The following is a 24739-nucleotide window of genomic DNA, read 5'->3' as shown; positions in this document are numbered from 1 at the left end:
TACCATAATTATATATTATATTTTTTATTATTACTTATATTAAAATTTTAATCAATAATAAATAACAGATATATTTGTTTAATAAAAAAATGCTAAAAGATTGGTCTGAATGATTGAAAAAGTAAACAAATGGTAACTCTGGACATTTCTGGTCTCTAGATTAGAAATTTTAAGTAATCTTGATTTGTCGGTTAATTTTTTAAAAAAATTATTTTAATATTTAAAATTAATTATAATAATAATTAAAATTTATGATCAATTTTAAATAATATTTTAAATTAAAAATAATTTAATTAAAAAAATCTATATTTAAATTAATTAAAAAAATTATTTATTTGATAAGAGAGTAACAAATTGATTTTTAATTTAAAATCAATAAAACCTTTTGTATACATGTATAAAAGTAATTTCTATCGGAGATTTGATTATGTTCGTGTTTGATGATACTGAGAAAAAGGCAGTCTATATTTATTTGATAAAATCTTGACTTTTAAAAGATATTTTTGTTACGCTTTATTTAACAAATTAATTTTACGTCATAAATATGCCTAAATTATTTTTGCATTTAAAACTGTAAAAATAATATATAAAAATGCTAGTAGCGGCTAATTATGTCGATGATTATTGAGAAAATCACTTGAAAAATATACATTATAATTAAAAAAATAAATTCAATCATGCCTTTATGAAAATATTTTTTATGAAAGTATTATAAAAATATTTTGAAATTGTTTTATATATTTTTTGGAATTTTAGAAAATAGTTTGGGATTTTTAATTAAAAATAATTTTAAAAAATTAAAATACCAAATATACCAAAGTTTTAAAATACGCGGTCCAATCGGCGTTCCAACCGGTCCGACCGCGAAACGGTTGAATGGGCAGTCCGACTTTTGACTTTTATACGGTTACCTTCCGAACCGGCGAAAAAACGGTTCACTGGACGGTTCGACCGGAAATCCGAACCGGAAATTTCCGGTTCGAAAGTTTATCCATTATTCTATCAAATCTGTTATACTTTTTCTCCTCAGTAGGCGACCTTGATTCTAATCGTTTTCGTAGACAAAAGTTCAACTAGTGGCGGACAGTGACCGACTGACAGATGTCTTTAAAGCATCCGATGAAGGAGACAGAGAGACGGGAAGAAAAGAAAGTCGGAGATAGAGAGATAAGAAGAAGAAAGACAGAGATAGATAAGAAGAAGAAAGACAAAACATTAAACAAAGAGATAAAAAGAAAGATAGAGAGAGATAAGAAGAAGAAAGACAAGACATTAGATAGTGCGGTCTCTAAACATTTAATGGGTTGACGATGGGTTAAATTACAGTTAAAAGAGTAACTAAGGTTATGTTAAAAAATGAGAAGTGATAGATTAAAAGTGTAACATGATTCAGGGTAACTATGATTAAGTTAAGAAATAATTTGTTCAGGAGGTAAAGTGTTTTTTTGGTATTATCTTCTCATTTATTGTCATTTATTATTTTCAATTAATATAAAAATTAAAATCCGGTCCGACCACTAATTCCACCGGTTGAACCCGGCCGAACCAAGTTTGCCCAAAAAACTGGGTTGATGACTGGAACGGTTTTTAGAACCTTGAAATATACCCTAAGACTAGTCTCCTCGCTCGTGGACGTTGGTCTCTCAGTCCGGATGCAGGGGATCCTCGGTCGAGGCTAGAATTCCTCAGCCGAGACTAGGATTCCTTAGTCGGGTGTAAGAGATTCTTGGTCGAGGCTAGAATTCCTCGGTTGAGACTAGGATTCCTCAGTCAGATGAATGGGACTCACGGGCGAGGCTAAGATTCCTTGGTCGGGCATAGGGAATTCTCAGTTTAGGCTAAGATTCCTTGGTCGAAAACCATGTCGGGCTTGTTTTCTTAGTCGAAAATCAAACCCAGGCTAAAGTACCTCAGTCGGGTGCTAAAAAGTCCTTGGTCAGGGTTACAGTTCTTCGGTCGGTTGTAGGGAAGGGTTTGATTTTCTCGGTCGAAAATCAAACTCATGCAGAATCCTCGGTTGGACGCTAAGAATACTAAATGGTAGGTTTGGTGATTTTGATTGAAGTCTTCGTTCTTCAACCTGAGGGGATGGGGAGCTTCCTCTAACCTCAATGTTCATTTATAACATTATCCTGATGCATCATTTAATTGGGATGATGTCACATTAGATTCGAATAGTTCTTGAGAAAAAATCGGGATTTTGACATAGAATTCTGATCATTGGTTTTGTCTTGGCTTAGGAGGGCTATTTATAGCCTCCCTAAGTTTGTTGAACGACAAGTGGATCGAATTTCAGACGAAATGTTATTAATGGCTTTTGTATGTTTTTCATCCAACTTGATCGTTCAGGTCATGATTGAGACTATGACCGATGTTAATACTTTTCGTCGCGAGGAAAAAGATAAATCAGGGTCGAAAACGACCTTGTTTTTTGCCAAAGTGCGGACGCCTAGGTATTTCGCTTGTGTTCGGGCTAACGGCATTGAGACGCATGTTAGTTAAACATTTTAAACAATATCAATAATTTAATTATTAATTTTATTCATTTAAATATCAAAATTATATTCTCTATGTGATCTTATCATTTCTCTCCCTAAACTACCTTATTCCTTCTTTCTAATCCAAAATTCTCTCACATTTATTGTATTTTTTTTTTTAATTAATGATAAATTAGTCTTAAAATTCTAAAAACCATTTTTTCCTAATTTTTATCCAACAAAATATTTTTAAAAGAAAACTAGTAAAACTAAAAACCTACCTCTAACAAGTCCCTTGTCTGTCAAGTTTTTGTCAATATCCTTCTTTCTCTCTCCTTTTTATATATATATATATATATATATATATATATATATATATATATATATATAATAATAATAATTAAATTGATAACATAAAATTGGAACTAGGGTTTAATTTAAATTTATAAGTTTTTATTGAAAATGGAATTAGAATTTTAATGAAATTTAAAACAATATAATTTTATAATTCTCAATTTTATTAAGTTTAGTGAAGAATTAAAATTTTAATATAATTTTTTTAATATTTTTTAAAATAAAATATCTTATTATTTTATCATATATATATATTAATTTTAGTAAGTTAACTTTTTAAACCGATTTTTTTTTTATTTAAAATTTTTAAATTTTGAACGAATTAAAAAAATTAACATGTCAAACTAATATATATATATTTTTTATAAGAATAGGATCCTAAATAATTTGTTTAAAAGTTGTCTGAGTTATCCTAAAAGGTAAATTCAATATTTTAATAATATAGATAATATATATTAAAATATATTTATTATTATTTTTTTTAAATTTAGAAATTAAAATTCAATTACAATTATATATTTTTTCAAACATAAAATTTAATTTATAATTAAATGTCAATTATTGTAAAATTATAATTTAAATTATAATGTCAATTCAAACACTTAATTACACAATTTAATGAAATTTCAGAATAAAATTGAATAATCGTCTACATCCGAGCTTGCGTTCTTATTTGTGTTCTCTGATGTTCGAGTTCGTCGCATCTAATACTGCCGGAGCATTGCTGGAAAACGCGGAGGGGTTCATCGCCTAATGAATGAACACCATTTCGTGATAGGCGGAGTTTTACCTAGGAGCAAATTTCGAGAGGTGCCTTAAGACCACCCTCCGGTGATCGGCCCATGGGGGCGTAGTAGGCCTTGCCTTCACCGGGTGCATAGTATAGGGAGGAAAGAGAGTCCGGAAACATGATTTTTTTTTATTATTATTTTGATTCATACCTTCCAAAATAATTTAATTCTTCAATAAATTGCATTTGAAAAAAACCCATAATCTCATCAATTATTCCTATTCCATTCTCGATTTCGATATTCAAATAATCCACCCTTAATAACACATATTGCAGAAGTTTGAGAAACTCACTCTACATATATTTTTGTCTTCTCCAATCCATCGATCCCTAACACGTTCTAATACTTCCAAAACAACTCAGATCTAAAATTGAAGCCTAGCCTTCAATTACTCTAAAAAAATGATCTTCAACCTTGGAGCTTTTAAGTTTATAAATTTTACAAACATATATCTCTGAGTTAGATTTCTTAGGCTTTTATAAGTCCTAGGCCCTGTTTAGAAGATAGAAGGAATGACCGGTTAGGGTAGACACACCCTGCCAGCCCAATGACCCCAACATTTAAAAAAATAAAAAAAAGCCCAATCTTTTGTGTTGGCACTATAGCATTTTAAAATTAGATTTTTAATTAAGCAGCAAAGAAATGTGTGAGATTTCTAGATTTATTTCTTAATTAACAAGCCATATATATGATTATATCTTATACATGTATACTATTTCTATTATCACTACATTTCTTTACAAAGAAAGATTGTATTTACATAATTGGGACAAAAGTCACCTGACATTAAGGTCGCCATTGCAGACATTTTGACAAATCAATATGCGACACCACTCGAAAAACAGTCGCCGTCATTTAGAAGTGACTCTGTCAGCCAGTAGCCATCCCAAGAACCACCAATCCTCTACCATATAAAATCAAAACTTAGTCATCAACCAACAAATGATCACTATGTAAGTAACTATGATGGCTGAACAAAATTTTGAAATGGGAAGTATAATGTTTTCTGTTGTCATCATCATGATCAGTTGAATCAAATAAAATTCTCTGGAGATAAGATTAGTGAATGGGGAGGGTTCTTGAAAATATTAAATGCAGCTCTTTCCGTATTTGATAACACAACTTATCAGCTTATTGAATTATCTTCATTTTATATCTGTTACTAAATATTACATAATTGTTTAGATTCAACTATAATTAAACTATAAATCTGACTTAATTCGTGACATTGAATAACTTAACTCAATAATATATTAACAGCATTCAAAAGACAACTTTAATCCTGAAAATTAACTTAAATCATTGTGCTTTGTTTTGTCCGCATCAACGATGAAGTAAAAGATAAAATAGTCTTTAAGCAATTTCCAGAAATTAGTTCCACCTTTTTTCAAATCAACTTTCATACAAGTACTTCAAATTTAAATATTTTCATTTGGTTTATTCAACATTATTTTTCACATACTTAGCTCATTTAACTTTTGAAAAGTCAATATTCAATATTGTACACTTAATTTTCATTTTTATCCTAACCACCCAGAATTTAGCCAAGCATCAACTTTATATTCAGATTTCAAAATGGCCTACAAGTTCAGGAGAACCTCAAATTAGCTTTTAGAAGGGTCATAGTAGAAGAAAAGCCAGTTCTAATTTAGGACTTAGAAATTAATGTATCATTGGAAATGCCACCATATAATAGAAAAGGATATTGTTTGGCCTGAGAAGAAAAGCACAGCCTTCAACTACTCCAAGAAATCTACTTATGCATAATAGAGAATTATCCATCAGTTGATAACTAATGCTAACACGAGAAAGCATCTGGCTGACCTGAACCATGGTAAACTGGAATACATCTTCCTCCTCGGGGCGAGCTCCTAGTATCCATATACGTTGCTTGAATAGATTCTGTTTCCATAATTGTATATAACATAAAACTTGTAAAATTTTCTTTAACTTAAAACTTCATGTTTAAGCAAATAGAAAGTAGTATACCAACCTCTTCCACCCATAAACTGCTCAGTATCTTACTTTCCCTGTGACCAAGTAATACACGATATGTTGAGTGGTGGAAAATCCTCCTAAATCTTTCAAACTACAAGCACAGTTAGCAACAACCCATAAATTACCAAGCTCTTATTCGTAGCAATATATCGTCTTCTTTTACTAACCTGCCCCAAATCAAAGAAGCGACCAAAGTAGGAAGACCTTTCAAAAGGATCAAATCCAGCAAACTATCAAAACAGTAGATACATTATGATATGATGCTACCCATATGGAATAAGCTATACCCTAAACTGAAACAAATCTAGAAATTTGAGAATATACCCTGTACATGACTTCTATACCATAATCTTGACTAGGTCGGTCATTAAATTTCAATGCATCGAGCTGGTATCTTATAGCTTCTTCTGCACGAAACTAAAACAAGATGCCAATGTAAACTGACATGGCACAACTTAGCAATAGTGGGTTCAGTTTATTATTTTAGGGTTGTGAGTAATTACACTGAGTCTGGGTCCAAAAGGTCTCTTCCTGCGAGATTCAAGCCTGAAATGTCAAATCGTCAATACTAATACATACAAATAGGTAAGACCATACTTTATAAGCTTGAGTTATTTGATTATTTCAAAGAAAAAACCTTTTTCACATTAGCTATCATTTCAACCATCAAATTCACTCAATTCATCAACCAACCCTTACATTATTTATAATATTAAAATTTAAATACACAACGACATTATAGTACTTAAACCCAAATATCTCAAATAATCCAATTTTTAATCAAACAAGATTTTCAATTCATAATCCAGATTTTTCAGATAACCCAAGATCAAACAAGCTCTATGTCTATGACCCATAAATGTCTTGATAAGGGAATGTTCTTTGTAAAATATCATAGAAATAGACAACCCATTCTGAAAATAAATGAAACTCAACAAATGTTAACCAAAGAATTCAACACTTCAAGGTCTAACTCCTTTTCTTCATGGAAATTCATAAAAAATCACGTATAGCAACTTGCGATCATAAACGTATAAGCAGGCTTATTGTCTCGAGTGAGTCAAACTGAACATCAGAAGTGTACTGGATCATCAAGAAAGTTTAGTAATTTGTATCCCATTTGATTGAAAAAGAACTTTTACAAAAGGAGGACATAAGGTAAGCAACTAGTGTAAGAGACTATACATCTCCAATGAGAAATAAAAATAGAAGCTTTTTTTGAAATATAAAAGTCTTTGAATGAAAATTATACATGTCAGTATAATAGTGTAGGTAAGGACCCTAAGGGGTGGCATGATTGAAGATAGTAAGAATGATCTGATTGTATTGAGGCAATTATGTTCAATTGAAGAAACAAGATTTATCATCCCCTTTATCTCTAATTCTAACTATAGGGTTCTGCTCCTATTCTGTTCATATTTTTTATAATCATGGTGTCCAATCTTCTTGCAACTAAACTACAATGGTGGGTTCTACTTCTATCATTCCTATCTTTAATGCTAACCTTTTATTTGACACAAATCAAATTTACGATTTAATCATCAGCCCACAAGATAAGGGATAAGACAGTACTGATTTACGATTTAATCAAATAACACAATCAGAATTTCCAGCCTCTTTGATTATTTGAACTTCCATTTCAATTGTGAATTCACTTTATCATGGAAAATAAGAGAAATTAGGTACCAGTCTGCCGAAAGAAAGTCCGGTACGTCGGCGGAAGCTCTGAAGCGAGCGGTTGTAGGTCTGTAGCCTCCTTTGGATGATTTACAGAACGAAGAAAACTGGGGAGATGGTAAATAGGTACAGAGCGACATCGGTTTTCCGATCTCTATCTCTCGTGGGCTCAATCGGTGCTGCAAAATATTAGCAAAGAGAAAGAGGCATCATGCCAAGGAAATTTGTTATTACATTTTATTTTCCAAAATTATAGAGATGGTTGTCAAAATAATAATATCTACAACATAATAATTTCAACCATAATTATAAAAATAAATAAATTAATTGATAAATTATTTCTTAAAAAAAAAACACAATAATTAAGGTGTTCATCGGTTCGATTTTCGGGTTATTCGAGGTCATCGGTTCGAATTTTTCGAATTTTATTTTTTTAAGCAATTTAAAAACTGAACTGAATATTGTAATTCGATTTCGGTCGGATATTTGGTTTTATTCAAATATTGAACACCCCTACAAAATTGTACTCTTTATTACCATAATTGTACTTGCACTTTTTTTTACCTTCACTTATAACAAATATTAGGGATTAAGTCTTAAAGATTATGAAATATATAATTATTTAATTATATCTAATAAATTATATAATATATATTTAAAATAAACAATAAAAATATGGTGCATAAATATTTTACAATTGCTTGTTTCAAAAGTTGTACGAAAACACCAAGGTCCAAAATCTTTTTAAACTTAGACTAAAGAAAATAAAAGAAATAGTGAAAAACAATAAAATTGATAAACTTAACTAAAAACAAGAATGCAAAATCACCCAACACAATATATTTTCAAAAGAACAATGTGATCACCCATAGAATCCTGTTCTTACTGAAAATTAACTCAATCTCTAACAATTAAAACAAAATTCTTGCAACTAGTTTCTACTGTTGCATTGGAGACGAGCATAAAATTCATATCGGGAAGGGCTTAAAAGATCCTTTGTTTTGTAAACTCATATGTGCCTCATTCCATTGGCATAAATCCCTTATTCCGTTTTAGTATCCTAGTAGCTAGTTACTCAAATGTTCAAATTATTAATATTGATTATGATCACTTTAAACACTCTAATGCTCAAATTATTAATAATGATTACGATCTCGCTACACAAATTATTAGCTTGTAGCCCGTGTTGAAGATGAGTTTTTTTTTTTTTTTGAGAGATTCCACTTCTAGGAAACTTACATCAAAATGAGCATATAATTTAATCTTTAAGGTCAACAACAATCAGATTAACAAAATTTGAATTGGAAAAAAAAAATTAAGTTGAAAATTAATAACAAATTAAAAAAATCTTCATAATTTGGAGAGTACTCTCAATTGCCTTCCAACTCACTTCCTCATTTATATTTCCTTGAGCATGAGGTATACTCTCACCACAATGAAACTACATCACACACTTTCATATCTACCCTTTCGCCAAAACAGTAGGGTTCAGATCACCTTGGTCTATCTATTTTTGAGAGATCTTGATTTGCTGAATTGTTCAACCAAGTATTTGACTCATGCATACACTTAAGGGGACTTGCTTCAAATAAGGGAACGAGAATATGAATAAAATCGATAGATTTGTGGAATAAAAATTGATAAAAGTGTAGTGTTGGTTAAGACCCTGTAATAATTATCATTACCATTATAGTGTTTAGATTGGTTAAAGAATTTTTATTGATAGTATTTTATTTGTACAGTAATTAATTTTTATATTTAATAACATGCAAAATAAAACAAACAGAACCAACAAATATGAATTCAAAACAATATTTGTTTTTTATAAATACTGTTATATCTATTAATTTTGTTCATTCATGTCTAAAAAAACAAAAATCTTCCCGATTAATACAACAACCATTCTTCGTTTCTTTTCCTAAATATATAAAAGTATTTAAAATACCTCATATTCCATACATAGTTTACAGATTGGAAAATGGATGAACAAACCCAAGCACATAGGATCGTCTCAAAAGACTTGGCAACGCGAACATAATATCCACTTTCGTAGGGTCCATGTAGCAAATTTCAACAGCTTTACCAACATCTATTTGAGGTATAATAACGCTAATTAAGTCATGAATAACATCTTGCATCTTTGTAGCACTTAGAGATTCAGATTTAGATTCAGCAATCAAAGCATTTGTAACACCAATATATCGTGATGCAATTTGGTCACAAATGAAAATTTTGGTATTAAAGTTGTCCAACTTTGAGTAAATCCTTTGTTGAAGGGTTTTTCTGATTTTTTTTCTTGTGGAAACTTTCCATTCTCGATGAAAGTTTGTTTCTTTTATAGGATGATTTGTTGTTTGATGAAATTGTACGTGAGCCTTGTGAGTGAGAAACGAAAACGAGTTCGTCTGTACCATTTAATGAAGAACTCACAATCACATTCTTCTACCAACTAGGATCCATGTTTGCGTCAAATATATCTTCAGTTCTGAGCCCTGTCGCTCTATCCTTACCCCACACCATGTCTAGTTTGCGCAAATATGAGAATGTAAAATCCCGCAACCCAATGACATTCAGGTGAGTCTATACAAAAGAAAATAACATAACATTCAGAATATGTACAAATAAATAGAAAGAACTACCAAAGTAAACGCTCAATAAATAATCGATGTGAGTTTAGAACGTCTTACCAGTCTTACCAGACACCATTAATCAAACCACTGTTTTTCAATTTGATCTTATGCCCAACCTCATCCCACTAACAACTACTTTGCATACACATCTCTGTAATGAGATTGTACTTGCCTTTAAGATTTGTTATCTTTGATTCAATGTGAGGAGTATATTTTTTTATTGAAATCGGGAATCTTACGCATTATCATCTTACGTAGTTGACCCATGTAATTGTTCTGAAATTCAGAGTCTACTTTTCATAATGGATCACAAACTAACTCTTGGAGGGCATCAATCAAAGCATCAACCTCATCATCAGTCCAAAATTGTTTATTTTTCTACGTTGTCGATAAATAGGTGTAGATGTAGACATCCTACAAAAAAAATAATAACAGGAAATTAAATACAATATAAATATAAACTTTGTTAAATATAAGTTATAATTACTGAATTTTTAAAATATATGAAAATCTAAAACACAATAAATGAATTATAGATATAAAAAAAACTATCAAGTACAAATCATTCAAGCATTCACGTTGTTGTCATAATAAGCATAAAAAACAAGCATTAATCAGCATTATTGTCATTGGATCTAGTGGATCACGTGTTATACATATGAGTAGCCATATTATTTTTAAATTCTAGCCACTCATTACTTGGATTAATTTGTGTAATATGCTCCTTCTTCATCATCATCATTTTCCTCGTTATTTATCTCTTCTTCTTCAATAATTGACTCTTGTGGATTGACACTAATAAATTTGTGAATCAAGTTATGCAAAAAAAACAACATGCCATTATGATGCAAACTTGGATTTGAATGGTAAAGAATGAAGGAGATGCAAGAATCTTCCATCTTCCTTTTAATAACCCAAAACATCTTTTTATAACATTTATGGCTTTAGAATGCTTCATGTTGAAGTATTCCTCTGGGTCTCTAGTCGATGTCTATCAAATTCTTTGAGATGATGTCATTGTCCTCGATAGGAAACAAGAAATCTTCTTGCATTGCAATATCCAGAGCCAGTCAAGTAATAACAACCTTCATGGTTGAACAATAAATACATATTGAGTAATATGAAAAAATGAAAATAAAATTTACATTGATGAATAGATATATCAATGCAAATTTAACTAAAAGGACTCTTAAACCATTAGGTCTTGAAATTGCATCGCGAAACATGCGACCATCATGTGCTGAACCCTCCCACCCAAACAATACATATATAAATTGCATTTTTGGGCAACACACGTTTGTTGAAATACAATATTTTCTCGTGCGATACTAAGATTTATTTTCATTAGATGGTGTAACTTTAATTAACGTTTCATTTTTAAACAACCCTAAAAATTGAAGGAGTTTACAATAGTCAACATTTGTGAGAAGGAACATGAGAGCATGGACATTTGAGAGCAGACCTTAGACTAACCTCTCTATTTTTTTTTTATCAAATTATTAATCAATGATCTTGAGACTCCTTTGAAACTTAGACTTATACCATTTAAAGCAATCAAATTAAATTTAATCATAGGATGGGCCTATGGAGACTTTGTAGCAACAATCAAAATAGTGGGTTGTAATTCAAATGGAGATATGTTACACTCTAATTTTTTTTTGACTCACTACTCTACATCAATTTTATAAATAGATTATTCATTTCAATTCAAGTCTTGAAGTATAGACCATCCAAAATTCACTTATGACACAAATGAAGATCCAATGGAACGAGATTAAGTTGTGCCCGTTTTTCTTAAACGTAGTACCTTCACGTTATAATGATTTTTCATGGATCCTTAATTCCCACGAATCCACGAATACGATTAAAGTATATAGCCCCGCTTGAACGAGATTAAGTTGTGCCCGTTTTTCTTAAACGTAGTACCTTCACGTTATAATAATTTTTCATGGATCCTTAATTCCCACGATTAAAGTATATAGCCCCGCAAATAAATTTAACTAAACGCAGAACTTTGTGTCTGACGGACTCAAATCTAGAATTTTAAGGAGATGGAAGATATTCATCTCTTGTTACCGTTAGACTAGACCAATGATTTTTTTACTCTAAACAAAATAGAGAAAATGGTAAAAGAAAAAACATAAATTTGTTAAAAGAAAAAAAGAAACATAAAGTGAAAAATGAGCAAGATGTCCCAATTCAGTTGCTATAGATAGTAAACACATTTTAATGTTTGTGGAGGAACTGAAATTCTTAAACCCCAATGATGGCAACAAACTTGGCAGCGAATGCCGATCGGCACAAGCGTTTCTTCGAGGAGCTCGAGACTAGAGCATCAATACTCACGACCATTACGAAGCTCCACAAAAATATAGCAGGTCACTTCGCGACACTTGAACAATCCGTCTCTCAGAAATCTCAGGCCCTAGATTCAGAAATCGAGGCATTCAATTCACAGAACAACATAACCCATCAATCCCTTTCTAACCGCGAAAATTCCCTCCCAGAGATAGAATCATCCGAGGCCGTCCGCGTCAACGAGAAGAAGGATGCAGCGATGTCGGATATTGAAAACGCGGAAGGGAAAGGGGAAGAAAATGGTGAAAGGAGCTTGTCTGAATCATTAAGGATGTATTGTCGGAGAATGGATTCAATAGGGTTGATGAGATTTCTGTTTGCTAAGAGAAAAGAATCAGGAGTGTGGAGGACAGAACTCAGTTTAGCGTTGGAGGAGGCAGTGGACACTATGACACTTGTTCTTGATGCAATTGAGGATTTCCTTGATATGAAGAAAGATGTGAGGGGTGGAATAGCAGAAAGAAGACGGTCTTGTGGTATTTTGATTCAAGAAGCTATCCCATTAGGGGGAAGTTACTTTGGGGCAGTGGCTACTAGTGTGAAAGAAAGGGCTGTGAAGGTGTTGGAAAGATGGAGAAAAGCAGAAGGGCGTAGCGGTTTGGTAAATAGTAATGGGATGGTTCCAGGTGAGGTAGCCATGTTTCTGCACACAGTTGTTAGGTTTGGAGTGAAAGATTACTTTGAGAAGGATTTCTTGAGTAATTTGGTGATGGAACATTCATCTAGAAGGGACATACCCAAAGTTGCTGCTGCATTGGGCTTAGGGGACAAAATGAAAGGTAATGTTTTGAATCATTGTTAGAATTAGTTATTGAAGATGGATACAAACATAACTATGAGGCTAATCAAAAACAGTTTTGCTTATTGAAACGTCGAACATTTGGTTAAAACCGATTTCAATAGAGAAATACGATAAATGAGTTGAAGTTTTGTTAGAATATGAATGAATGAGCTTTTGATGATTGGAACAAATTGGTCCATACATAGATCTATGTCTATAATCTTTGTACTTTATTTGAAGGGTACAATTTTATTGGCTTAGAAAATTTCTTAATCAATTTGCTGTCAACTTTCTGTTATTGCATTACCAGCATATGATCACAATGTAATTAATGAATAAGAATTTAACCATGGAGAATCAGGGTATAAGTCAAGTCTAGAAAATAAATGTTTGAATAAACAAAATGAAAATATATGAATTTTAGTATTTGTTATGTAAGTTGATTTTATAAATTGTCAGAAAAGTGCTTAAAAGAGTATTTGTTATGTAACGTCTTACTATATTACCGAGTTAAGTGAACTAAGAGCTATATTATTTATTTTGTTTAGTTTGAGTTGAATCTAAATAATTATGTGACGTGAATATCAGTTATTAAATGAACTTAGTTCAAATAAACACTTAAATCATTTAAATTGGTTAACAGGGCCCAATAGTTTATGCAATATGTTTATGATCTTTATAACTTGACAATATATGTGTTTTTCTTTCCAGACATAATCAATGAGTTGGTGAAAAGTGGGAAGGAGATTGAGGCTATATATTTTGCTCATGAGTCTGGTTTAACTGACCAATTTCCTCCAGTTGATCTGCTCAAATCTTGTCTGGATAATGTCTGCAAGCGCTCGATAAATGTCTCAAATGACAGTAAATCTAGTGTTTATGCAATGGTGCTTTTCTTTTTCTTCCTTAAATCCTATTTTTTGCTACATATATTTATCTTATCCTTTTCTTTTACCATCTCCATCAACATTTTATAGTTCTATGAAATCAATTCCCTTAAAATGTAGTGTTTTTGTGAAAGTAAGGGCATTTGGGTCACCCAAAGTTTATATAACCAATTACTCTTAAACTGCCCAGTGACATTCATGTTGAGAATCTTTTGAGATGCTTCCTACAAAGTGCAGTCAAATCTATCATTTTCACCTTTTTTTTCCCTTTTTTTTGAGACAGTTTCTTCCATGGAAGAACCCAATATCATTTTCACTTAATAGTTGCTTCTTATCTGTTATCCTAAATACTTTCTTATGAAGTGTGGTATTTTGTTTCGTTTGTTTCAGGAAGATGCTAACAATGAAGAACTGACAGTCACAAAAGCTATCCTAAAATGTGTGGAAGATCTGAAGCTTGAGCAGCGGTACTCTACAGAGTGCCTCATGAAGAAGATTGCAGAAATGGAAAAAGACAGGGAAGAAAGAAAAAAGACTACTTCTGTGCCCCCCACAGGAAACCCCTCAGGCAAACGATCTAATAGAGGACGTGGAGGTGGAGGTGGAATTGGAGGAGGAAGAAGCATGACTGGTCCATCTCCCTCTTTCCGATCAGCTAAATCAGCAAAAATTTTCAATAGGACGAGAAGATCCCCTTCTTTCAACTCTAGAATCCCAAACTCATCCAACCAAGCTCCTCGAACAGTTGGGCAATATATATATACTAGCCATGGTACATATGATGGAGTCAGTAGTGGTGCTTCTTCTTCTTATTTACTTGGCCATAATCCGAGTCCTGCCACTCTTCCTCCTCAATATTCTTATGTTCCTCCTCTTGCTGCTACCCCTACAGAAACCAGTAGCTCATACGGACAGACTATGTACAGTGGATATGATTATGGTGCTCTGGATCCTTCGTCGTATCCTCAATACCAACAGTAGAGTGGAACTAATTTATTATCTACTGTGGAGAAGAATTATGATAAACTACTCTATAGCACAATGTAGTAGTTTCTTTCATTAATTTTCTAAGATTTGATGCTCTTATCTATTTTGTGTTTTCAGCAAGATATAGTCTCTAGCTAATTCGTTAGAGTGTTTACTGAACCGAGGTAGAGAGTTTTACCCTATTTAGCGCATTTCGACCTTAAAAAAAATTAAGTTACCCCTTCTGAGTACATTTGAAAAACACTTTATGAATTTGGATTATAACCACTTTTTCTATGATATTTCACTTGTTATTCAAAAATTTATTAATACTTTCTTGTGTGAATTTAAGTAGAAAATGTTTTCAAATGTATTAGCTGTTTCCTTGCAATGGCTAGATGTTCTTTGCATAATGTTTTGCTTTCAAAACTTATGTGTACTAGTAAAAGTCTTGTTTGTCCTTGACCTTAGAGGGTGAAAACAATTACACTCAGGGTTGATGGTATTAGTGTAGTTCTGAACCCGGTTTTTAATTTTACTACAGTAACCTGACCCGATGAGTACCTCTTTTATTGTTGGGATACTCTGAAACCAAATGGTATGATTTTATCAATCGAGTCATGGGTATCTAACATATTCATTCAAATGGTATGATTTTATCAATCGAGTCATGGGTATCTAACATATTCATTCGTAAACAAGAAAACGAACAACCTGTTTCAAATAATCACAATCAAGAAGTACTCTATTCTCTTTTGAACAGGCTTTGAAAAAAGAAGGAAGACTGAACTGCCAAACAATAGTCTAAGATAATATTTTTTATTGTTCTACAGGCTAAACTTGGATATGCATAAGTACTTGCAGCAGGCCAACATGGTCAGTATTTTCCCTTGTCTAATGAAGACACAACATATTCAATTTTAAGCATTTCCCCAAATTTACCATTATTTATAAATATTTACATGAGCAGGGACGAGATTGGATCTTCTGCTCTCAAACATTTCCTGCTCACAGGGAGGGACAAAACAGTCTTTTTTTTAAAGAATTCCACTTTTACCCCTCCCCTGTGAGAAGGACAACAGGAGAACATGTGAAGTTTGGTAGCAGACGATCCTACGAGGACAAGGACAAATATATTAGATCCTATAACACAATTCCTATCAAGGTATCCGGGTTATAAATATAGTTTATTAGTCTTAAACTTATAAAAGACCATATTTCATGCGATTTTCTAAAATGAAACATACAATCTTCTAAACTTATTACGCCTACCTTTTTGTTTCATTCCATCATTAGTCATAGCATGTCCTTGGATAGGACTAACAATTTGTTTCTTAATGAGTTGACACTCCTATGACACTAATTTAGTCCTACTACCGAGTTGTCAATTATTTTTATTTTTTTACGAGGAAACTAAGGTGTTCTTATCTATACTATTTTAGACACAATTAAATTAATTAATCAAAAGAATGCAATTAATAGAAGTACCATCTTTATTTTGTTAGTGCAATACCTATCTTGACATGACAGTGACGACATGCTGCACAAAGCAACGAAGATCGACAACAAGCAACATACGATATAGTTATTGTGATCTAAGGATAATGTAGGTTGAAAATGGATTTATAATATTACAATTATGGTATGTTTATGGTACACAATCTAGGTAATGAATGATTATATTCAACTGTAGGAAACTATGTATTTTGGTGTATAATATTGACATTAGAAAATAAGATTAATACAAAAAGAAACTAGATCTTTTGTTATGAAAATACAATTAGGAAAATATGGTGAAAATATTATAGAGACTCAAGAGTTTTGGACAAAATATTGATATTGATCTAGTTGAGACTTATTTAAAGGTGTAGCCGAACACTTTAGAAAGTAAAGTCTTTGACTTGAGAGCCTTTATGTATATATTTTCAAAAGTGTCCGGATTATCGAGTCGAGACCTATGGTTAATTTGGATATACATGTGAGAGTAAATAAATACTTGAGTCGGATTTTAGGTTGACCCGCCCATAAACTTAAAACGGTTAAAAATAAAAGAGAAATGATTGGGGGAGTGAATTTATGAGAAGAAATTTGAAAGAGAATGACATGACGTAATTTGATTTGTTGAAAAAATAACAAATTTTTTCTCTCTTCTCTCTCACTTCATTATTTATCATTTTCCATGTGATGATACATCATTCACTCTCTCAAATTCCCTTCTCTATCACTCCTTAAATAAAATTAATAATACTATAAGTATGTTTCGAACTTTTAACTTAACAAAACAAATACAACCATTTAACCAACTAAGCTAATAAGACTTTATATTTTAAATTCAACACCAAATTTGATAAACACAGACATTCTTAACGATTTAAGTTTAACTTTATAACTAACTAATATATATATATATATATTGATGCTTAATTTTAAAAGTGTCTGGATTTTCGGGTCGAGTGTTGTGATTAATTTGGATATATATATGAGAGTAAATAGATACTTGAATCAGATTGTGTGTTGACCCGCTCATAAATTTAAAACGGTTAAAAATAGAATTAAAAATGTTATATGTATGTTTCAAACTTTCAACCTAATAAAACAAATACAACCTTTAACCAACTAGGCTAATAAAATTATATATTTTAAATTCAAAACCAAATTTGATAAAAACGTGACAGTTTTAACATGTGAGAGTAAATGGATACTTGAGTCAGATGATGAGTTGACCCGCGCATAAACTTAAAACGGTTAAAATAAAATTAAAAATGCTATACGTATGTTTCGAATTTACAACTTAACAAAAACAAATACAACTAACTAAATTTAATACTAAATTTGATGACCGCGGGACATTTTAACAATTTACTCTTAAATGGTTAAGTGTGTTTGACTGTACTTATTCATTTTTCCCATTTTTTTTCTTATTTATAATATTAAACCTATGATGATTACCCCCTTCAACATGTTCTTATTTGAACCGGCTAAAAATCTAAATTCTAATTTGTTCAAATTATTAATATCTTGGTCAAAATTCGACATATCAATTCATTAAAATTCTTGATTAATATTCTCATATCTTTATATTGTTTGATAAATTAGTGGCCTAGTCCTTCAAATAAAATGAACTTAACTTGAACAAACAATAAAAATATCTTTAGGTTGGGAAAGTGTTGCGTCATCCTATGGAAAATAGGAAAAGTCAAAATCATGTCCACTCACATTTATAAAAGGGTAAATTACCTGGGCGGTACTCAAACTATCTCAATCGCTCACTTTTGACCTTCAAATTAATTTTTGAAACAAATCGTCCCTTCAACTTTTATAAAGGTCATCAATGGCTCCTCCGTCAACTTTTTGGTTAAACCTAACGTTTAAATTTAAAATATTATTTTTTTATATATTATATATTATCTTTAATCTTATATTTTATATTTATATATTAATTTTAATCTTATATTTTATATTTATATATATAATTATTAAATCGCTTATATATAATATTATATATATATATTATTAAATTTTATATAATTATTAAATCTTTTATATAATAAATAAATAATATATATATTATTTAATTTTATCTATATATATATATATATATAATTTATATATATTATCTTTAACTAATTTATATATAATATATATTTTAAAAATTAATTTAAGTGTTAAAAGCATTTGAGTAGTTAGAAGGTTACCATTACTTTTAATAAATTATTTTTAATATATATAAAACAAAGTTTAAAAATAAATTATATGGATTATCTCTAATCATTAATTATATATATATATAAATAAATTTATATAATTTATAGAATATATATTTTACAAAATAATTTGAAAGATTAAAAGTAATTGTAACCTTCTAACTACTCAAATACTTTTAGCACTTAAATTATTTTTTAAAATATATATTATATAAATATTATATATAAATTAGTTAAAATAATATATATAAATTATATATATATATAGATAAAAATAAATAATATATATATTATTTATTTATTATATAAAAGATTTAATAATTATATAAAATTTAATAATAATATATATATAATATTATATATAAACGATTTAATAATTATATATATAAATATAAAATATAAGATTAAAGATAATATATAAAAAAAATAATATTTTAAACTTAAACCGTTAGGTTTAACTAAAAAGTTGACGGAAGGGCTACGGGTGACATTTATAAAAGTTGAAGGGGCGATTTGTTTCAAAAATTAATTTGAGGGCCAAAAGTGAGCGATCAAGATAGTTCGAGGGCCGCCCGCCCATATAATTTGCCCTTTATAAAATATATATATTTATTTTAAGATACACATTTATAAATTTTGCAACAACTTAATGCTCTTCAGCATGCAGTAATTAACCCTGAAGATACCACTTACAACAATCTATATATATCTAATGACGCTTAATTTTGAAATGATGGAGGTGTACATCACGCTCTTTCTAAAATGATCTACATCATAGATAATTTTATGGGTTAGATATATATATTTCTCTCTCTTCATTTATCTTTATTAATTAATTTTTTTATTTCCCTTACCATATATATATTTTCTCACTAATAATATAAAATATATATTTTTTCATCAATTCTATTAACTAAGTTTCATAATTATCTATGTCCGTTACTCTTTTATATATATATATATATATATATATATATATATATATATTAATATTTTTTATTAATTGAATTTAACATTAATATTAATTATAAAAATTTGTTAAAATAATAAAAGTTTCAGTTATTATATTATATTTATTATAAAATTATTTTATTTATATTATTTCAATTTTGCATTAAATATTAAATATAAAAATATATAAAAATAAAAATTTTCAATTATTATATTATAATTAATGAAAATATGTAAAAATAAAAATTTCAGTTATCATATCATAATTAATGAAAATATGTAAAAATAAAAAATTGCAGTTATCATATTATAATTATCTATTAATTGAATTTAGCAATAAATATTAATTATATCACCTAGCAATAAATATTGATTATATCAACGTATATAATTACAATTAAACTAATATATTACTCCATCCAAATATTTTATTCCTATAAATAATCTTAGATCAATGAGGTTCAATTGAAGAGAGAAGAATGATATCTTCATATACAATACAGAGCATTTTATTTCGTGGATCTCATTTTGTCGTGTGTGCTATCTCTATTCATAATCTTCTCAATTTCAATATCAATATCATGCTTTCAATAATTGAATTTGCATTATGTTATGTTTCAACAATCCGTTTTCACTGATTTGTATTTTTTTCCAGGAATTTGATCATTTCAGGCAGTTGGAAAAACATCCTTGGTCTCTTTTGTAGCTTATAACTCTATAATCATTCACAAAATTCAGGTAATTTCTCTTTCCTAATTTATTTATCTTACTTATTTTCTCTCTACTTATTTTCTCTCTCATAATATAAGATCATCTCCAACTCACCAGCAAACAACTCCATTATAAGTCACTCATCTGCATTTTAAGTTTTCCTACAAAATCTTTCTCCTCCAAACCCAAATATGCAGGGACATTTTTCACATACTCAAAAGGTTTTCAAAACTTTCATCTAAGTCATTTTAGTTTGTTTTTAATTAATTTATAAAACTTATTTATATTTTAATTTGTTTACATATTTTATTTATTTATATTTTAATTTATTTATATAATTTATTTATATGTTTAATTCATGATAATTTTAATAAGGTTTGTTTTGTTGTATTTTTTTGTTTGTGAGAAGTAATTTGAGTTTATGTAATAATGTTTAATTTATTTTATGTAGTTGTATAAATAATTGAATGAGAATTTTAAAAGAATTAATAAGTTGTTGTAAAGTTATGGGTTCAATTTGTAATTTTAGATAAATATATAGATAATATTGAAAAAATTAAAATTTATTATAAAAATGAATATTCTAAAAATATTATTTTGAGTTTGAGTTTTTGTGTTGGAGATAAATTACTAAGATGTTTATTGCATTTTAAGTATGAGAATAGGTATTTGAGTTAGAGATGTATAAATTTCTTTCATAATATATAAATATTTCTTTTTCTTAATCTAATTATTAAGTATTTTTTTCTATTTACTGTATAAATTTTTATATATTTCACACTAATAATATAAAATATTATTTTTATTAATATTTTTACATAAAGATATATAATATTACATCACATATTTATTTATATATATATATATATATAATAACAATATATATAATAATGTTTAATAGATGAATATGAAGGTTTATACACAGATTATTAACTCTATAAATTACTCTACTTTCTAAATTAATTTCTTTATATATTTTACATCTCTTTCTTAATCTAATTAATAAATATTTTTTTCTTACTTTCAATATATAAATATTTATATTTTTCATACTAATAATATAAAATATTTTTTATATTAAAATATATAATATTACATAACATATTTATTTTTATATATAATAATAATATATATAATAATGGATGAATATGAAAGTTTATACACAAATTCATTATGATTTTTATCTCATTTCATAATTTCTCTCTATTAATTAACTCTATGTAATTACTTTACTTTCTAAATTAATTTCTTTATTTTATATTCAAGAATTTTTTCATTTCATAATTTATCTTTCTAATTAATTCCTAATATTACTCTTTTTTCTAATTTAATTTTTTTTTCACTTTCATAATATATAAAAATTTAAAATTATATATATATATATATATATATATATATATATATATATATATATATATTAGGTAAGTTATGACTATTTATTTTAAATTGGTGGTTATATATAAATAAATATTTTAAATAACAATATTAAATATTTCTCTCAACTAAAATCTAATATATTAATTTCGTACTTAATTTATTATTTTTTTATCTCTAATCTTTATATATATAATATATATATATATATATATATATATATATATATATATATATATATATATATATATATATATATATATATATATATATATATGATAATTTTAATAAGATTTGTTTTGTTGTATTTTTTTTGTTTGTGAGATGTAATTTGTGTTTATGTAATAATGTTTAATTTATTCTATTTTGTATAAATAATTGAATGAGAATTTAAAAGTAATTAATAAGTTGTTATAAAGTTATGAGTTTAATTTATAATTTTAGATAAATATATATATATAATATTGAAAAAATTAAAATTTATTATAAAAATAAATATTCTGAGAATATTCTTTTGAGTTTGAGTTTTTGGGTTGAGATAAATTACTGAAATGTTGCATTTTAAGTATGAGAATAAATATCTTTCATAATATATATATTTCTCTTTCTTAATCTAATTATTAAGTATTTTTTTTCGACTTACTATATAAATTTTTATATTTTTTCACACTAATAATAAAAAATATTTTTTTATTAATATTTTTTACTTAAAGATATATAATATTACATAACATATTTATTTTTATATATATAATAATGTTTAATAGATGAATACGAAGGTTTATACACAAATTATTTTTATCTCAATTCATAATTTCTCTCTCTTAATTAACCCTATAAATTACTCTACTTTTTAAATTAATTTTTTTATATATATTTTGACTTTCTTTCTTAATCTAATTATTAAGTATTTTTTTTCTTACTCTTTTTCACACTAATAATATAAAATATTTTTTATATTAAAATATATAATATTACATAACATATTTATTTATATATATATAATAACAATATATAATAATGTTTAATAGATGAATACGAAGGTTTATACACAAATTCATTATGATTTCTATCTCAATTCATTATTTTATATTCAAGAATTTTTTCATTTCATAATTTATCTTTCTAATTAATTCCTAATATTACTCTTTTTTCTAATTAATTTTTTTTCGCTTTCTACTTATCATAATATATAAAAATTTAAAATTATATATATATTAGGTAAGTTAAGACTATTTATTTTAAATAGGTGGTTATATATAAATAAATATTTTAAATAATAATATTAAATATTTCTCTCAACTAAAATCTATATATTAATTTCGTACTTAATTTTTTTTATTGCTTAAGAGAATTTTTTTAATTTAGTTGTTCAAGAAATCATTTATTTGTGGAAAATATTATTTTTTTATATCACAGTTTTTATTATTTGGTAATTTTCTGTCTTTTTCTTAAATGTTATGGTGATTACTCTACTAAAGTGTGGTTTCATCTCCAAAATGACCGAGTGTGATGTATACTTTTTAATAAAATTCTATCTCTAAAATATTCTTATTTTTATCTTGACTCTGATAAATCTACACTATCTCACTTTATTAAAAATACACAGGTCTAAAGAGAATTTGATTGAGCCAACTTATTTTTCTTTAAATAATACTATTATTTTAGTTTAAATTGTTTTAAGAGAATTTTCTTAATTTGGTTGTTCAAGAAACTATTTATTTGGGACAATATTTTTTTATATCACAGCTTTTATTATTTAGTAATTTTTTGCATTTTTTTAATGTTATTAATACCGGTAATCACTCTACTACACTACTACAGTGGTTTCATCTCCACAATGACCGAGTGTGATTTAAACTTTCAAACAAAGTTCTATCTCTAAAATATTCTTTTTTTTTCTGACTCTTGTATATCAATACTATCTCACTTTATAAAAAAATACAAATGTCCAACTTATTTTTTCTTTAAATAATATTATTTTTTTAGTTTGAATTTTTGTAAGAGAATTTTCTTAATTTGGTTGTTCAAGAAATTATTTATTTGTGGACAATATTTTTTTATTACAGTTATTTATTATTTGATAATTTTTCTGCATTTTTCTTGAATGTTATTAATACTGGTATTTACCCTACTACCACATAGTTTCATCTTTTACAGTGACTGAGTGTGATCTATCTCTAAAATATTTTTTTTTGTCTTGACTTTTGTATATCTACCCTTTCTAACTTTATGAAAAATACAAATGTCTCAACAATCCTTTTACTAAATTTATTGAAACTCATTTCAACAATTTTTTTACTAAATTTATTGAAACTCATTGCAAAAATTTGAAGCAGTCAACTCTAACAATTAAAAATAATTAATATACATATGATGGAAACATATTTTATATTATATAAACATATATCTTGCTTTTAAGTTAAAACTATTATTAGAATTAAGTTACTATTATCAGTGATATATTTTTTATTGAACAAAATATATTAAAACTCACTTAATCTTTGATTATAAATATAGAATTTGTATCATTTGGTTAATCTTTTTTTTTACAAGATACTGTTTAAGAGAATTTTTTTTATAATTTAGTGAAGGAGTTTTATTAATCTAAATTTTTCCATGACCTACTTTCAAATTTTTTGGACTAGGTTGGTCTTAGAAAAAAGAGATTTTTTGAAAATTGGTTATAAATACTTATTTATATGCTGAACTATAATATCAAACTATATCAATGATAGGTAAAATGTGTTATATACTATTTTATCATTCATCTCGTATGAGTTTATCCCCTCTTTTATCTTCGAGTAAATTACTTCGTTTATTTTGTTAGAAAAATTTTCTAACAAAAATTAGTCTTCTATAAAAAAAAATCTAATTTTTTAATTACATTTAGAAATATATAAAAATAAAAAATATATTTAATAAAATATTTTAGAAGTCTAATAACAATCCTCTTTTTTTCAAAAGATAAATTAAGTTTGAAGCCAATATAATTTATTTATATTTATTCATTTTTTAAATTAAAATCGGGTATTGACTATTAAATTATGTTAGTTTTTTTTTATAAAATGAATTCTAAT

The 24739-nt window shown here is 27.7% G+C and overlaps 2 protein-coding genes across 2 annotated transcripts; one reads left to right on the top strand and one right to left on the bottom strand.

Annotated features, from left to right (window-relative positions):
* Positions 1-4268: 4268 nt before the first annotated feature.
* Positions 4269-7508, bottom strand: LOC124926185. The gene is made up of 7 exons (XM_047466366.1): positions 7307-7508; positions 6124-6166; positions 5945-6037; positions 5788-5850; positions 5616-5711; positions 5447-5524; positions 4269-4526 (listed from the first exon to the last, which is right to left on the bottom strand). The coding sequence occupies exons 1-7, from the start codon at positions 7435-7437 to the stop codon at positions 4440-4442; spliced, it is 591 nt and encodes a 196-aa protein (XP_047322322.1). The 5' UTR covers positions 7438-7508; the 3' UTR covers positions 4269-4439.
* Positions 7509-12123: 4615 nt separating this feature from the next.
* LOC124926849 (FRIGIDA-like protein 4a) lies at positions 12124-15100 on the top strand. The gene is made up of 3 exons (XM_047467159.1): positions 12124-13064; positions 13778-13953; positions 14344-15100. The coding sequence occupies exons 1-3, from the start codon at positions 12191-12193 to the stop codon at positions 14932-14934; spliced, it is 1641 nt and encodes a 546-aa protein (XP_047323115.1). The 5' UTR covers positions 12124-12190; the 3' UTR covers positions 14935-15100.
* The last annotated feature ends 9639 nt before the right edge of the window (positions 15101-24739 follow it).

Source organism: Impatiens glandulifera, chromosome 2, assembly GCF_907164915.1.
Source record: "Impatiens glandulifera chromosome 2, dImpGla2.1, whole genome shotgun sequence".
NCBI lineage: Eukaryota > Viridiplantae > Streptophyta > Magnoliopsida > Ericales > Balsaminaceae > Impatiens > Impatiens glandulifera.
Note: the sequence above shows the minus strand (reverse complement) of the source record. Positions and strands in the feature narration are given on the sequence as shown.